Below are 18,096 nucleotides of genomic sequence, written 5' to 3' on the forward strand. Positions count from 1 at the left end.
ACAATGCCTTATGGAGACCATAACTTCGTTTACTAACAGACTTGAGGAATAGCCTAGTTTTGGTTCAGAACAAAATACCAAATCAGTGTTTAGGGTGGGTCATGTTGAGGACTCATTTCAAACCAGTTTAACCACTTAGACTAGCCTGTCCTTGCTGTTGCTGTAATTTCTAAATCCCATTTGCCTGTCTCATTATAGCGTGTGAAAGAAAGAATGTAACAGCATACTGCAGAGATCTCATCAAGATTCTGAAGCAGGCCGAGGACCTGAATGAAAAGCTCACTCCCCTGAAACTGATTGATTCGTGGATGGGAAAGGGGGCAGCAAAGCTGAGAGTGGCCGGCGTTGCTCCTCCTAAGCTTCCTCGTGAAGACCTGGAGAAAATTATCGCACACTTCCTTCTACAGCAGTACCTTAAGTATATACAGATCCATTTCTTGTCCTTTGGTGTTGCCTTTATGTTATCTCGTAACTGCAACAAAACCAATGGTTTTTCAGCTGTCTCATGTGAAACTCTTCAATGCCATAAAATTTACCTTATAAACTCAAACTTCACTGATCGCTGTATGTCAAAAAAAATACACTTATAGAAAGTATTTTAATTTTTCACAAGTTTCATATTCCACATATTAAAATCATTGCACTTACTGTTTTCATAAATTTCAGTTTTTTTCTGCAATTTCTTAAAACCTTTCTGATTGTTGGCCTTTATCTTCCACAGAGAAGACTACAGTTTTACAGCCTATGCTACCATTTCATATTTGAAAATAGGACCTAAAGCTAATCTTCTAAATAATGAGGCACATGTTATTACCATGCAAGTTGTTAAGCCCACACAGAGCTGTTTCAAGGTAACTAAAGCTTATGGGATCCTTTAAATGGTACTGTCCTGGGTCAGGATGAACATAGAAGATAGGCAGGAATCTCGGCATGAAAGATAGAAAACATTATCTTTGTTTTCTGTAAAAGTATTAAGCCACAATTTAAACTAGTTTACTTTTTAATATAGACTACAGTTTCCAACCCTTTAAAATGTGAAAAACCCATTTCTGTGTTGTCTAGTTTGTGATGCACCCGGTCCTCACAATATTGCTTGTGATCAACACCGGTTGAGAAGTCTGCAAAGACGTGACATGTACCCCTCAGTCTATGCATTAGGGTTTCTCTGACGGCGTGTCCTTTCAGGACAGGGCTCATATAGGAGTCTGGCGCCTTAGCCCACTCAGCCATCCTGACACCAGGGCTCATATAAGAGTAGACATTTGAAGATTAAGACACTTAAGAGCTACCTGGTATAGAAGGACCAGGGGGATTATTAATCTGAAGAAAATGGAGCAGCTGAGTTTTGATCAGAGTATTTGTTTTGTTTTTGTTGCTAGATTGAATCATCTGAAACTTGTCATTCTGAAGGAGCCGATAAAAGGAGGGAAGAAAAAAATTCAGGTAACTTCCAGAAATCTGCAAACACGCTTCAGCGATCTAAGAATACAGGGACTAAGAAAAGAAAAATTGATGATGCAGGAGATGAAAGTCTCTGAATTTTCCAAGAAAATAGTTTATGCATGTATACACAATTATTTTGTAGTTAAAAGTTTCAGACAGTTTTATTAATATTTTATATGTATGGAACTTACCTGAAGTATTGAAGACTTGAATATTTAAGATCATGAATTATATACATTTACAGTATGAAACAAAATTCTTTTTTTGAGAAAAATAATTTTAATGTAAAATATTTAAGAATGATTTCACCTAAAACTCTTTATCTCTTCATATACCTAATTATATTTCTCTTTTGATATCACTGTTATCATAAGGAATATTTTGCATAGTCTTATTACAAAGTGTTGTTGCTCATAACCGCTGCAGAATCAAAATGTAAAAGGATATTAGCAAGTAAGATACTGCTACCTCTCTAAAGTAAAATTGTAAGCATCTTGAAACCACAACCCTCTCTGACATTTCACAATCAAAGAATGACTTTGGTATACCAGACCAAGTTGTCAGCTAAGTAGATAACGTAGCTAAATCTGCTCCAAAGCATTTACTCAGAAATGAGTAACTTAAATCCTTACATTTACATAAATGGTCAATTTTGTTTGGAAAAAAAAAACCCCTGTATATTATGTGATCTTTACAATTTTACTTCTATTTTAATACTTTCCCACTAAACTCATTATCACTGCTGTATTCTTAACTTGATTAAACCTATGGTCATTTACCTTATTATGACTTGTATTATTTGAAACTTTATGTGATTCTTGAAATGCCTTTTAAAATCAAAATTTCTGTCAGTACTTGGATCTAGCAGACCTTCTTCACATGATGAAAGATCCATCTGATTTAAAATTAAGACAGCTCTCATCATTCTCCAACTCTGCATGACAACTTTGATGTGTCTTGTCCTGTGGGACATCTCAGCATTAATTCATAATCTGAACCAAAGCCCCCATGCGTGGTATTTTCTCAGTAGTACAACCTATACATGGAGATAATAAAGTTATTCTCATGAGTACCAAAAAGGAAAAATATGCAGTTATGCTGTGTTATTTTACATTTTTTTTAATGCTTTATTTATTTTTGATACAGAGAGAGACAGCACGAGAGGGGGAGGGGCAGAGAGAGAAGGAGACACAGAATTGGAAGCAGGCTCCAGGCTCTGAGCTGGCTGTCAGCACAGAGCCTGATGCAGGGCTCGAACCCACAAACGTGAGATCTGACCTGAGCCGAAGTCGGAGGCTTAACCGACTGAGCCACCCAGGCGCCCCTATGCTGTGTTATTTTAGATTGGCTAGCACAAAAATCTGGTCACAAAATTTTACAGCTAACTGTGTCATAGGAGTGGTTCCCATAGAAAACATTTGAATGACACTGTGAGGTAGTGTCATCTGTACAATAAATGCAATCTATATGAACATTAAAAATATCTAGTGAATTAAAGATGTAGGACCTGGACTACCCGTTAGCTTAGAGTCATGACTTATAACTCAGTTGCTTATTAAACCTTTATCTTCCATGGGGAAATTATTTAAACTCCTTGTTAGTAAATTATGGTGGTGGGGGGGCTGCCTCAGAGTAATGTAAAGAGGAGTAAATAATAAGTATGGCAAAGTACCTGGTTCATCCTTGAGTACAATAGCTATTCCCCTTAAAAAGGGAGAATGAATCTCAAATAAATGTAGAAATGCACTAACAGGAACAACTCTGGAAGAGATTTTTTTTTCGTTAACTATAAAATAGTATAGCAGGAAGGTAGGTAATTAGGAGATGATTAGGAATTAAGACCAGCAATAATACTAGGTTTGATTTGCAAGAAATGAGAAAACATTGTCATTTTTCCCAAAATGATTAAAACCATGTAAATTCTATTCAATAAGAAAATCAGAAAGCTGGTTACAAGACTAACAAGCAGAGAAAGGTACTAATTTGCTTATCTATTTTACCTTGTAGTTAAAAAATGTTATATGAGCAAAAAGGTCAAAGCTGAAGTCTCTGTCAAGTGTCCTACAGTAGCTACAGCCATGCACTTGGCTGCGTATCATCCCATCTGTTTAGCCTGGGTCCACAGTCCTCTGAAATAAAAAATATGAGATATAATCTTCACTGTCCTTAAAAAATGCTACCACCTTAACCTTACAAAATTCTTTAAAGGGGTTGAATATTGACAGTCCTTGAGACTGGGTAAATCGGGCTAGCAGAGGACTAGTTGGATGGTCTTTGCCATGGAAGCAATCACCAGCCCACACTAGCCAAAACTGATTTTGCTATTTGAGAATTCTATCCAAATTACTGCCCTAAAATTAAAGGATAATACCAACTCTATAAATGTTTCAATAAATCCTCTATTTCAGGCTGTACTAGGTAAGAATAACCCTAATAACCAGTCTCCTCTTGCACAGTAAGTTTATCAAACAAGCGATGACAAAGTATCACTGAAAAATGTGTCCTTTTTCCTAATCCTTAGATTTTTAATCCTTAAGTTAAGGCCTCCAATGCAGTTTAACTTAAGTGGTCACCAGACTGATAATATTAGTTGTTGTCCAGTCTCACGAAATCTTACCAGATTTCAGCAACCCATGTTGGGAATTCATTTTAAATTCTTCCCTTACAACATCCTGATTTCTCCTCTACAGTATTCTTACTATATTCTACAAAGTTTTTGGGAATCCCTGATAAAACACTGACGTTGGTAATCAAGAGATTTATTTTTTTTAATGTGGGGCTTGAACTCACAACCCTGAGATCAAGACCTGAGCTGAGATCAAGAGTCAGATGCTTAACCAACTGAGCCACACAGGCACCCAGGGAGTCAAGAGATTTAAATATCAACTGTTTTACATATTTAATTTTTATATTTTTATTTAATTAACTGAGCCTTGATTTCTTCACCGAAAACCTAAGTGTATACCACCTATTCCATGGCTATTTAGAGAATGGTAAGGGAGCAAACAGAGCACAGTACTAGAAAATGGCTGATACAAGTGGCCTGTGTATTACACTGCCTGGACCATTACCAAACGTATTCCAGCCTCAAAGTCCCTTCAGTTTGTGTCTTGAAATATGTGTAACAAATTATTTAGTGTACTTATTTAATGCTTCTGCAAATTAAGAGAGTCAAGGTCTCTTAGATTCACTCAAAACAAGAGATACCTGTTTATTTTTGGATATTGCCTCTAGCAGAATATGACACATATTAAGGATATAATTTATCCTAGAGGGCTTAAAATGTTTAAAAAAATCCCACAAACCCCAACTGTTAATTGAGAGTTGATGACAAATATACCATAGAAGTGACACAGAATGTCTGTAGAGGAAACTGAAAACAAGTTAGCACTTTAGAGCCAGGCTGAAAGCACTCTTATGATTGTGTGTTTTTACCTACAGCAGAGCTAACAAAATAATGAAGCTGCCTCTTAAAATACATCTGGCTCTTCTGCTACTTCAACTCCATGGTTAACCTGAAGGAGTGATATCCTTACCTGTGGAGCTGGTCTCTCACCGAGTGTTGTCTGGTTCTTTTATCTGTAACATCAACTGTGTCTCTGCTCCACCACTAGGAGGGAGGCAACACTGGGGGGGGCAGGAGGAAGTCTACATCCAGTTGGATGGAGGTGTTCAGCTGAGGAAGGCTGTTTACTGTAGGAAATTTTTTCAGTCATAATTCCATGGGGACAGAATAGGGTCATCAGGACCCCCCAGGGTCCTCATTTACCTACATGGTTTATACCCCAGAAATTATTTATTAATCTAAAGCTGTGCTGTCCAGTTAGGCAGACACTAGATATATGCAGCTATTTTAACTTAGGTGCTGAAGAGATACGTAGTAGTGACTAGTAGTGACTACCTGACTGGACACTGCAAAGGTACAGAACATTTCTGTCATCACATAAAGTTCCACTGCACAGTGCTGATAAGTATCTGAAAATGAAAAACAAAGTAACAGCTCATAACTCTTTTAAGTTACAAGATATCCCAGTCTGTTCTGTCACTGTATAATTTTCCAACGGAAAAATTCTTTGTCACAAAAAAAATGCTATGATAACTTCCTAAAGTAACAAAAGTTGGAAAACCAGATATTTAGATTTGCTGGCAGCCACTCCTTTACCATCAGATGGGCTGTGTGACAAGAAGACGTGATCACGGATGCCGGCTTACCTGCTGCCAGACTGGGCTGGGCTCCCAGGATGCAGTGCAGACATCACCTGCCGCATAGATATCAGAGACAGACGTGTGCATGTGATCGTCCACTTTCAGGCCACCATCTTCTCCTACATCAAACTAAACAAGGTTCCTTATGAGAATACATGGGAAGAGAAATGAGATCCCTTTGTCATTCTAAAGTAAAAGAACAAGTTAAATTTTTACACCTTGGTATGCTGACCTTTAATGAGAAAGTAAAAATTAGCTGAAAGTTTAGACAACTCAGCTGAATTTCCAGAGAATCAAAATCCTACTAAGACGATCTCAAAAAATTTTAGACTTTGATCAATAACACTCAGTAACCATGACTACCCCACTCATAATTACAATATTATCCATTCTGTGGGCTCCAAATACTAAAAGGCAAAAAATATAAGATAGTTTCTCTAAAAGAATCACTTGTAAGAATCCACGTGTCAGTCTCTTACCAACCTTCAGACAAAACGTGCATTATGTCCCATCAATGATGACACTTGTGCTGGGATGTTAGCTGCCTAAGGACTTCAGGCAGTAAGAAATACTGCAAATCCAAACATGAATATGATCTAAATTGTTTTCAGCTTCCTTAAGTTACAGTTTTACCCTATAATAATGAGCAGTTAGTTATACTTGAGACTTAGCAATGTCATAAGTACAGTACTTTAAAAACATTCACAGCAGGACAAAAAACGTCACCTTACATTGTTGCCACAGAGAAAAGGTTCTATATTTCCTGTAACTCCTGTAGCGCTGACAACGAAATCACAGCAGTTTATCTTTTCATTGGTCAATTCCACATATACAGGCCAAACCTCTAAAACAAAATGAAAATCCAAAACAAAAACTTTATTCTCAAATGTGATCACCACCAGCTGTTGGTAGCATTTGATAATGCCTAGAACAAAGGAAGAAAAAGGCAAGAGAGGACTTAAAACAACACCCCTTGAGGGGCACCTGGCTGACTCAGGCAGTAGACCATTCAACTCTTCTTGATCTTGGGGTGATGAGTTTGAGTCCCACATTCAGTGTAAAGTTTGCTTAAAGAAAAAAACCCAAGTCATTTTATAAGGTGCATTTGCTAAAACAATTGGATTGCAATCAACATTATCTCTTTGTTTTGGGTATAATTACAAAATATGGCATTCTAAACATTTTTCCTTCAAATTTAAACCTAGAACTTCTAACAAAGTAAATTTAAGTTGATAATCACTTTATACATCCTTTAAAAATACTAATGTATTCCATTATTTAGGTTGAAAATCACATATTCCCAAAGTACTGTAATGAATGTGTGTATAATGTAAGTTATAACCTTCAACTCAGTCATTATATGTGGGATCATGCACAATGGAAAAAACACGGAACAGCAATATGAACTAAAAAAAAAAAAATCACCTGAAACCAAATCGAAACTGGTAGTAATAAAACATTGTACCTATTTTCTGGTTTATGGATCATAAAACAAACCTCCTATAATTTAGGAATTAACACTGTAAGTAGAAAACTTTGATTCAAAAAGAGAAATATCTAAGAAATATTCACATTCCTTTCCCATGACCCAACCTCAAAATGTTACCTGAGCACTGTCTGTATGATGCGCTCCTGATACAAAAGGATTTCCTTCACATATCAACTTGGGTTTAGCTCCAGCACAAAGGGTTTCTTATACACATACTGACTGCCATCTCCTGTTAAAATGCACTGTAAAAATAGGGTAATGAACGGGAGAGGAGAAACATTTATACATGGGTATAGTTTCATTTTAAATCAAAAATTCATTTAGACAAAAGCAAAGATACATTAAGGTTCCCTCTTGGTGGAACTCAATACTTTGTTACAACAAGTAAAAATCAGAGTAAACCTGAGAACCCATTATCCAATCCAGTGATTCACCATCATTTTAGGGCTCCGAACCATTTTGGGAATCCAGTGAAAACTAGTCTCTCTCTTGGGAAAAAAGGTACATTCATACCAGATTTTGCATAAAACTTAGAGAATCTCATGATATTCAGGAAGGTATGTTGACCTCAGGTTAAAAACTAAAAACTAAAAAAATTTTTTAATGTTTATTTTTGAGAGACAAAGCTACAGAGTGTGAATGGGGAAGAGGCAGAGAGAGGGAGACACAGAATCGGTAGCAGATTCTAGGCCCTGAGCTGTCAGCACAGAGCCCGATGTGGGGCTCAAAGTCTCAAACTGCAAGATCATGACCTGAGCTGAGTCAGAGGCTCAACTGACTGAGCCATCCAGGTGCCCCAACGTTTAGAAATCTTAAAATTGAGCATTCTGGGGGCACCTGGGTGGCTCAGTTGGTTAAGCAGCTGACTTCAGCTCAGGTCATGATCTTGCAGTTCTTGAGTTCAAGCCCTGCATCGGGCTCTGTGCAGACAGCCCAGAGCCTGGAGCCTGTTTCCGATTCTGTGTCTCCCTCTCTGCCCCTCCCCAACATGCACTGTGTGTGTCTCTCTCAAAAATAAATAAATGTTAAAATTAAAACAAACAAACTGAGCATTCTGGTATTATACCTGGGGCAGACCTTAATAAGTATTTCTGATCTCAATGGGAGTTGCCAGAAGATGTAATTCTAATCATATCACACCTTCATATCTGCTGTGGGTACAGGGGAGTACAGGGTAGTGGAAAAGGTTAGAATATGTCTTCTTAGTCTAAAAACACAGGAAATACTAACAGTATTTAGATTCTTTTTAAGTACAAAGAACAATCACTTTACCAGTAAACATGCTCCTTGCGGATATTTTCATATAAATGAAAAGTTTGTTAAGCTTAAGTCCTAGCATATACTGTTTTAAGGTTATTTATATTAACTTTTTATGTTTATTTATTTTGAGAAAGAGAGGGATAGAACACAAGCAGGGGAGAGGCAGAGAGAAAGGGAGAGAGAGAATTCCAAGCAGGCTCCACACTATCCGAGGTGGAGCTCAATCCCACGAAGCAGGAGATCATAACCTGAGCTGCAACCAAGAGTCAGAGGCTTAACTGACTAACAGACACCCTTATATTAAATTTTAATATCACTGAGTCTAAAAATACATATTCAAGATCCACTGTTTTTGTTACTTCATATAAAATGAAAGCCTACATATAAGCAGTAGCCTTTAGAAAAGCATACATGCAAATTGGAGGGCCAAGATGGCAGAGAAGTAGGGGGATCCCCACTTCCCACTCGCATGTCTCAAACACAGAAGGGCTGAAGCCAAAGGACTCTGGACCCCAAGAGTCTGGGAGGAAAGGAGACAGAGTCCACTAGGAAGACAGCCTCATAGGTGTGTGGTTCTGAATTGGGAGACATAAAACTGGGCCAGGACACAGAGGCACGGAGCGGAAGGATCCCCTTCTCCTAAGAGACAAAGGGGAGAGAAAGTGGCTGGGGAAGTGTAGGACTGTATGGACAAGAGAAAAACCTCGGCCTGGGGCAGAGAGGGATCCTATCATCCCATCTTTAACCACAGGGCTTTCAGGGAGATTCCATCTCTAACTGCAGAGCTTTCTTCGGATTGGTTGCCCCAGTCTGGCACTGGAAAGAAGTTCCCTCTGGGTTAGGCGGTGCCCCAGGGGCACAGTTGGCATCAGGAGGAACTGGTCCCCTGCTCTGAAGTGCCATGGCTCGCAGATTACATTTCAGGCAGCATCATTAATGCACACAAGTGAGAGCTTGGAATGCAGCTGGGCATGGGGCATAGGAGATGTCCCACCATGGCTGTGCCCACGGCTCAGTGAGAACAGATCCAAAGGAGTGATTTGGGACACCTGGTTCAAGGAGAGGAGACTGGGGGGAGAGGGGGGTTGCCATTTTTCTCCCCACAACTACCAAGGCGGGGCCTCAGGGATCTGCCCAAGGGACCAGTGGAGGCAGGACCCACCTACACCAAACAATGCCCATCTGAGCTGAGTAGCTGCTGGGAGCCGGTAGATGCTGTGGAAACAGATGGCCCCCTTCCTCAAGACCAGTGCTGCTGCATTGCCATGATTAACTCTAGATCAATTCTTGCTATTCAGATATATTCTCCCTTTTTTTCATTCTTATCTCTTCCCTCCTCTGGGCTGGTTATTATAGTCATAAGTTTGCTTAAACAGACATATTTAATCCATTCTCTTGTATATGTTCTACTTTATCTTCCTTTCTCTCTCTGGAATGCTCAGACTATATAGTTACTCTGGGTAACATTATCTTTGTTTCTTTCTCCTTGCCTCCTGCCATATTCTTTTTTCTCTTTCTCTGGATTAAGCCTTTTAGTCTCTCTGCCTGGTCAATGTTTATTTGTCTTCCTCCCCACCCCTGTCATTTTCCCTCTGTGTCTGCTCTTCCATCAGCACTGCCTCCATCCTGCTCTTTATTTGTAGCTGGGATTTCTGGTTTTATGCTTTTAGACTATCTTTTTTTTTTTTTTGTCAGTTTGCTTATTTCTTTGATTTGTGTGTTTGTGTGTTTTTGTTCCATTTGTCTGTCTGTTTTCCTTTCCAGGGTTACTTCAAGGAACAAACTAAAGCACACATGGTGAGAATCCAAAACATCATTACAAATAGGGAAATAAAATAACCAAAGTCACAACAAGAGAGACCAAGGGTTGCCCTTAAAAGAATACTTCTTGAATGGCCAGGCCCTGGACAGTGTATCAGCATTCATTAATATAGCAGTACTAATAGGTGCAGAGAACATAACAAGCCTTTAAAACTTACAAGGCACAGAAAGCCAGCCAAAATGATGAAATGGAAGAACTCTCCTCAAGAAAAATTCCAGGAAGAAGTGACAGCTAAAGAATTCATCAAAACAGATAAAAGCAACATAACTTGATGAGTTATGTCTCAACATAATGAGAATTTAGAATAGTCATAAAATTAATCACTGGGCTTGAAAAGGGCATAGAAGACAGCATAGACTCCACTGCTATAGAGATTAAGGATCTTAAAAAATCATGATGAATTACAAATGCTGTAAGTGAAATGCATAATAAAGTGGAGGCAGCCACTGCATGAATTAAAGAGGCAGAGAAGAGAATGAATGAATTAGAAGATACAATTACAGAAAAAAAGAGATAAATTGATCCAGGAGCACAAAAGGAGAATTCAAGAACTGAGTGATGCAATCAAATGGAACAATCTCCATGTCATAGGAATTCCAGAAGAAGAAGAGAGAAAAGAAACTGAAGGGGTACTTGAACAAATTATAGCCGAGAACTTCCCCAATCTGGGGAAGAGATCAGACATTGAAATCCAAGAGGCACAGAGACCTCCCTTCAGATGTAACTTGAATCTATCATCTAATGACATACCATTCTGAAACTGGCAAAATCCAAGAATAAAGAGAGAAAGAATTCTGAAAGCGGCTAGGGATAAAAGGACCCTAATATACAAAGGGAGACATATCAGGCATGTAGCAGACCTATCTACTGAAACTTGGCAGGCCAGGAAGGAAATCTTCAATGTGATGAACAGAAAAATTATGCAGTCAAGAATCCTTTATCCAGCAAGCCTGTCATTCAGAATAGAAGGAGAGATAAAGGTTTCCTCAAACAAACAAAAAAATTTGAAGGAATTCATCACCACTAAGCCATCCCTACAAGAGATCCTAAGGGGGACTCTATGAGGGAAGTGTTGCAAGAACACAAAGTACCAGACACACCACAGAGAACACAAAGAAAGCCTCTAAACCCATATTTTTCAATAATAACAATGTAAATGGATTAAATGCTCCAATCAAAAGACAGAGGGTATCAGAATGGGTAAAAATAAAAAAAATAAGATCCATCTATTTGCTGTCTACAAGAGACTCATTTTTGACCTGAGGACACTTTCAGATTGAAAGTGAGGGGATGGAGAACTATCTATCATGCTACTGGAAGTCAAAAGAAAGCTGGAGTAGCCATACTTCTATCGGATGAACTAGACTTTAAAGTAAAGGCAGTAACAAGAGATGAAAAAGGGCATTATATAATAATTACAGGGCCTACCCATCAGGAAGAGCTAACAATTATAAATGTCTATGCAAGAAATTCAGAAGTACCCAAATACATTAATTAATAACAAACATAAGCAATCTTATTGATAACTATATGCTAATTGCAGAGGACTTTAATACTCCACTTATAGCAATGGATACATCAACCCGACAAAAATCACTAAAGAAACAATGGGCCTGAATGACATATTGGACCAGATGGATTTGTAAGATATATTTAGAACTCTATATCCCAAAGCTATGGAATAAATTTTCTTTTTGAATGCACATGGTACATTCTCCAAGACATCACATACTGGGTCATAAAGCAGCCCTCCATAAGTATAAATGAATAGAGATCGTACCATGCACACTTTCAGATCACAGTGGTAAGAAACTTGAAATCAACCACAGGAAAAAGTTTGCAAAACCACCAAAAGCATGGAGGTTAAAGAATACCCTACTAAAGAATGAATGGGTCAACTAGGCAATTAGAGAAGAAATTTAAAAATATTTGGAAGCAAATGAAAATACAACAATCCATACTGTTTGGGATACAGCAAAGGCAGTCCTAGGAGGAAAATATATTGTAATCCAGACCTATCTCAAGAAACTAGAAAAAGCACAAATACAAAATCTAACAGTGCACCTAAAGGAACTAGAAGCAGAGAAGCAAGAACATCCCAAACCCAGCAGAAGAGGAGAAATAATAAAGAGCAGGCCAGAAATAAACAATATAGAATTAAAAAAAAAAAACAGCAACAACAGTTGAACAGATCAATGAAACCAAGAGTAGGTTTTCTGAAACAATAAACAAAATTGATAAACCTCTAGCCGGGCTACTGAGAAAGAAAAGAGAGAGCACCCAAATAAACAAAATCAAGAATGAAAATGGATTTATTACAACCAATCCCTGAGAAATACAAGCAATTATCAGGGAATACTATGAAAAACTATATGCCAACAAACTGGACAACCTAGAAGAAATGGACAAATTCCTAAACACACAAACACACAAACACACACACACACACACACACACACACACAATCAAAACTCAAATGGGAAGACATAAAAAATCTGAACAGACACATAACTAGTGAAGAAACTGAATCAGTTATCAAAAATCTCCCAACAAATAAGAGCCCTGGACCAGATAGCTTCCCTGGGGAATTCTACCAGACATCTAAATCAGAGTTAATACCCATTCTTCTCAAGCTGTTTCAAAAAATAGAAATGGAAGGAAAGCTTTCAGACTCATTCTATGAAGCCAGCATCACTTTGATTCCCAAACCAGACAGAGATCCAGCAGAAAAAGAGAACTACAGACTAATATCCTTAATGAATACAGAGGCAAAAATACTCAACAAGATACTGGCAAATCGAATTCAGCAGCATATAAAAAGAATTATCCATCATGATCAAGTGGGATTCATTTTTGGGTTGCATGGCTGGTTCAATATTCGCAAATAAATCGAATAACGAAAGAAATGATGAGAACCTGGGATAGAAGGAACTTACTTAAATTTCATAAAAGCCATATATGAAAAGCCCACAGCTAATATCATCCTCAATGGGGAAAAACTGAGAGCTTTCCCCCTGAGATCAGAAACACAAAGGGGATGTCCATTCTCACCACTGTTGTTTCACATAGTGCTGGAAGTCCTAGCATCAGCAATCAGGCAACAAAAGGAAACAGAAGGCATTAGAATTGGCCAAGATGAAGTCAAACGTTCACTTTTGATACTCTACATGGAAAACACGACAGATTCCACCAGGTCTGCTAGAACTGATCCATGAATTCAGCAAAGGTGCAGGGTATAAAATCAACATACAGAAATCAGTTGCATTTTTATACACCAATAATGAAGCAACAGAAATCAAGAAACTGATCCAGTTCATAACTGCACAAAAATCCATAAAATACCTAGGAATAAACCTAACCCAAAATGTAAAAGATCTGTATATTGGAAACTATAGAAAACTTATCAAGGAAACTGAAGAAGACACAAAGAAATGGAAAAATATTCCATGCTCATGGATTGGAAGAATAAGTATTGTTAAAATGTAAATACTACCCCAAGCAATCTACACATTCAATGCAATCCCAATAAACATTGCACAAGCATTCTTCTCAGAGCTAGAACAAACTATCCTAAAATTTGAATGGAACCACAGAAGACCCCAAATAGCCAAAGTAATACCAAAGAAGAAAACCAAAATGGGAAGCATCACAAAGCTGTAAACAGTAAGACAGTATGGTATTGGCACAAAAACAGACACAGAGAACAATAGAATAGAATAGAGAACCCAGAACTGGACCCACAAATATATGGCCAATTAATCTTTGACAAGGCAGGAAAGAGTGTCCAATTGAAAAAAGACAGCCTATTTAACAGATGGTGCTGGGAAAACTGGACAGAAACATGCAGAGGAATGAAACTAGACCATTTCTAACACCATACACCAAAATAAATTCAAAATGGCTGAAGGACCTGAATGTGAGACAGGAAACCATCAAAACCCTCGAGGAGAAAGCAGGAAACAACCTCCTTGACCTCAGCTGCAGCAGTTTCTTACTCAACACATCTCCAAAGGCAAGGGAATCAAAAGCAAAAATGAACTACTGGGACCTTATGATGATAAAAAGCTTCTGCAGTGCAAAGGAAACAATCAACAAAATGAATAGGCAACTGATGGAATGGGAAAAATAGTTGCAAATGACATATCAGATAACAGCCTGGTATCCAAAATCTACAAGGAACTCACCAAACTCCACACCCAAAAAACAAATAATCCAGTGAAGAAATGGGAAGAAGACATGAACAGACACTTCTCCTAAGAGGACATCCAGATGGCCAACAGACACATGAAATGATGCTCAACATCACTCATCATCAGGGAAATACAAATCAAAACCACACTGAGATACCACCTCACGCCAGTCAGAGTGGCTAAAATGAACAAGTCCAGAGACTACAGATACTGGTAAGGATGTAGAGAAACAGGCACCCTCCTACACTGTTGGTGGGAATGTAAACTGGTGCAGCTGCTCTGGAAAACAGTGTGGAGGTTCCTCAAAAAATTAACAATAGAACTCCCCTATGACCCAGCAATAGCACTGCTAGGAATTTACCCAAGGGATACAGGAGTTCAGATGCATAGGGGCACATGTACCCCAATGTTCACAGCAGCACTTTCAACAATAGCCATATCATGGAAAGAGTCATAATGTCTATTAACTGACAATGGATCAAGAAGATGCAGTTTATATATACAATGGAATACTACATGGCAATGAGAAACACACACACACACACACACACACACACACACACACACGATTATGAGAAATGCCAGACTTTGCTGGAGTGGGAGTGGTTTAAAGGTTAACATTGTGCCATGTTATAAAACATGGCAAATCATAAGATAGCACTTGATACCCACTGAGACATTTATAATCTATTGTAACTCTTCAGCTGCATAGCAAATACGTAAGGTCAATAATTCAACACAGTATAATGCATATAGAAATTCTATACAAGTTTTCCTACAGATAATGTGGTTAGAATTTTATCTGATCAACAGGAGTTAGACACTGACCAAATAAAAATAAATAATTTGAATTTGGCTACTGTAAAAAAAAAAACCCAGAAATGATCTTTTCATTGATTAATGTTAAATTTTTGCAAGTAGAGATGAAGACAAAAAAAATCTCTAAATAATTAAAGAATATAAAGGAGAAATAAGAGAATACAGACATGATCTCATGCAAGATACTTTAAAGGGTAATGGACTGCACTCTGATTTATTCAAATGTGGTATTATAATTGCCTCACAATTTAGTAGTATACATTTGAACCCACCTCAATTTGCAAATTAAATGATATGATCATTATATGGGGTATGTACCTCTATACGTATCAGAAATCTATTCTGGTTTAGGGACTCATATTTTTAATTCTTTTCTCCTAAAAGTTAGTACTTTATTTTTTTCCTGTCAAGTTATTTGTGTTTCAAATTTGTCATCTACTTGTTTTCTTGGAGGAACTCATAAATTAGTACTGCTGTAGAGAAACAACTATAAACTCTACTTCTCATCTTGCCCAAAGCTCACCTGAGGATATTGTTTATCATCTGACAACACCTTTCCTCCGAATGCCTTATTCATTCCCACATCCAATGGGTTACTGAGTTATGCTGAGTTTATAGTAGAAATCCAACTCATATCTGGGTCATTCTTTCCAACTACACTGTCCCTGTCTTATTTCGGGCCTTCTATCATTTTGGACCATTGCAACTACTTTCTGATTTAGTTGCTGGCCACTATCACTCACTCCATCCACTTCATCCTCAAAAATGCTATCAGATCTATCTTCCTAAAATAATATCTATATCATCATCCCTGTCTCCATGTAAATTCTATTTCTCCACTGATTGTAAAACAAACTTCTTGGCATGATGTAAACAGCTCTTCACAGTCTTATGTGCTTGCCCTCGTCTGCCAATCTTCTAAATCTCCACCACAACACTTCTGACAAAGTTGCTTTCCCACATGCCCCTTTTCTTTGAGTCTTTGAATAAGTAATCTCCTTTTCCTATAGTGTCTTTAATTAAGAACTCTTAATTCACCCACCTTTTAAACCCAGTTCAAATATTTACTACTTCTGTGAAGTCCTTCCAAATCCCTAATATCAGAGCTTTGATAATATTTTAGTGACGGTGCTTTTCACGTCCATTTAATTATACATGTGCATGCCTCTATTCCCTATGACAATAAGACCTCCCAGGCCAAGTTTGCTGTAATGTTCCTGTTGTATCCAGCACTTCTGCAGTGCTCAGAACATAGCAGACACTATGTAAATGTTTATGCTAATTTGAAATGTAAAACCTAAAATGCTAAATCCAACTAATTACATAATCCCAATTAACTCACAAGAAGTATAAATTTTTCCAAAAATGAAATCAATGTTACTAAACTTTATAATATACTAGGGAGCTTAGTAGTGGTGAGGGTACAGACGGGGTCAAAAAACAGGCAAAAGCTCATCAAGATTGAGCAATGGACTGTCATTAAGAAAAAAAAAAAACACCTCTTTTTTTTTTTTTAAAGTTTGTTTGAGAAAGAAAGAACAAATGTGGAGGAGTACATACAGAGGAAGAGAGAATCCCAAGCAGGCTCCATACTATCAACATAGAGCCAGATGCAGGGCTCAAACCCATGAACCATAAGATCATGACCTGAGCCAAAAGCAAGAATCCTAAGCATAACTGAATGAGCCACCCAGGTGTCCCAAGAAAAAATCCTCTTACATGTTCTTTACTCTTCAGTTCCTTTATTCTGGATTCCATAACCTTAGTGTTGGGAAAGCAATTTTCTAACATGGTTTTCGGTTGCTTTTCAACATCAAACTCCTCCAATACTTCAGAAACCTGTATTAGGTCAAAAAGGTAAAAATGTATGTTTTTAAAAAACATTTCATTTTAGGAATTTTAAATAACAAATATATTTTCATATGTTTCTATACACTGTTTACTTCATGTTCATAAAACAAAAAAGTCAGCTAACAGCACTATATGCAGTGAAAAGAAGGCAAACCTCACGTGTTAAGACTTGAGGGACGCCTGGGTGGCTCAGTCAGTTAAGTCTCCGACTTCGGCTCAGGTCATGATCTCACGTTCATGTGTTTGAGCCCTGAGTCAGGCTCTGTGCTGACATCTCAGAGCCCTGAGCCTGCTTCAGATTCTCTCTCCCTGTCTCTCTACCCCTCCCCCTCTCATGCTCTGTCTCTGTCTCAAAAATAAATAAAACATTAAAAAAAAAAAAGACTTGAACTCAAATAACAGTCCTACCACTTGGGCAAAACAGCCAAACCACTGCACCTTAGTTTCCTAGCCTAGAAAATGAAGGCTAACTCTACTTCTGCATACTTTAATCATGTAGCTTGTCTATTTCTGTGTCTTTATAGGTTTCTCTGTCCACTTACTAGCTAACTTATGATCTAGTCTTTTTACTCTTTCCTGTGTCCAAAACCATCAGCATCCTCTTGGATTCACTTTTCTTCCTATGCAGTCAAGACTCGTTGTAGATTATTTCATGTTTTGCCCAAAGTTTTGCTTCCTTGCTCTCTTAATTTTAGCCATTAATTACCCTAAAACCGCTAATCACAGATCGAACTACCTGGTTTCTCCAGTCCTATATTCATGGTGTGGTGGAAGGACCTACCTTGAAGACTGGCATTTGACTTCAGCTGTCCCTAAAATACTACTTGGAAGACCTACTACAAGGTCCTAGCAGTTCTCAAACCTTTCAGTCTCAAGACCCCTTTAAAACATTCTTACAAATGACTGAGGATACCAAAGAACTTTTATCTGTGTGAGTTAAAGCCAGTGATATTTGGCACATTAGAAATGAAAACTAAGAAAAAATTAAAATATTTCCTTTTTTATTAAAAAAAATT

At 37.9% G+C, this 18,096-nt stretch overlaps 1 protein-coding gene and 1 long non-coding RNA gene across 3 annotated transcripts in view; one reads left to right on the top strand and one right to left on the bottom strand.

Moving 5' to 3' along the window:
* Positions 1–2,531, top strand: part of RECQL (RecQ like helicase) — a 41,576-nt gene extending 39,045 nt beyond the window's left edge. For both annotated transcript variants that reach the window (XM_029954386.1, XM_029954387.1), the window contains 3 exons: positions 199–418; positions 722–851; positions 1,380–2,531. In XM_029954386.1, coding sequence (XP_029810246.1) covers positions 199–418; positions 722–851; positions 1,380–1,538 — 509 coding nt within the window. In that variant the 3' untranslated portion in view covers positions 1,539–2,531. The remainder of the gene's footprint in view (positions 1–198; positions 419–721; positions 852–1,379) is intronic.
* Positions 2,532–3,447: 916 nt separating this feature from the next.
* On the bottom strand, positions 3,448–5,832 carry LOC115304265. Its single transcript, XR_003914357.1, has 3 exons — positions 5,656–5,832; positions 4,980–5,136; positions 3,448–3,572 (listed from the first exon to the last, which is right to left on the bottom strand). It is a non-coding gene; the product is annotated as an uncharacterized LOC115304265 (long non-coding RNA).
* Between the last annotated feature and the right edge of the window lie 12,264 nt (positions 5,833–18,096).

Source organism: Suricata suricatta, chromosome 10 (genome assembly GCF_006229205.1).
Source record: "Suricata suricatta isolate VVHF042 chromosome 10, meerkat_22Aug2017_6uvM2_HiC, whole genome shotgun sequence".
NCBI lineage: Eukaryota > Metazoa > Chordata > Mammalia > Carnivora > Herpestidae > Suricata > Suricata suricatta.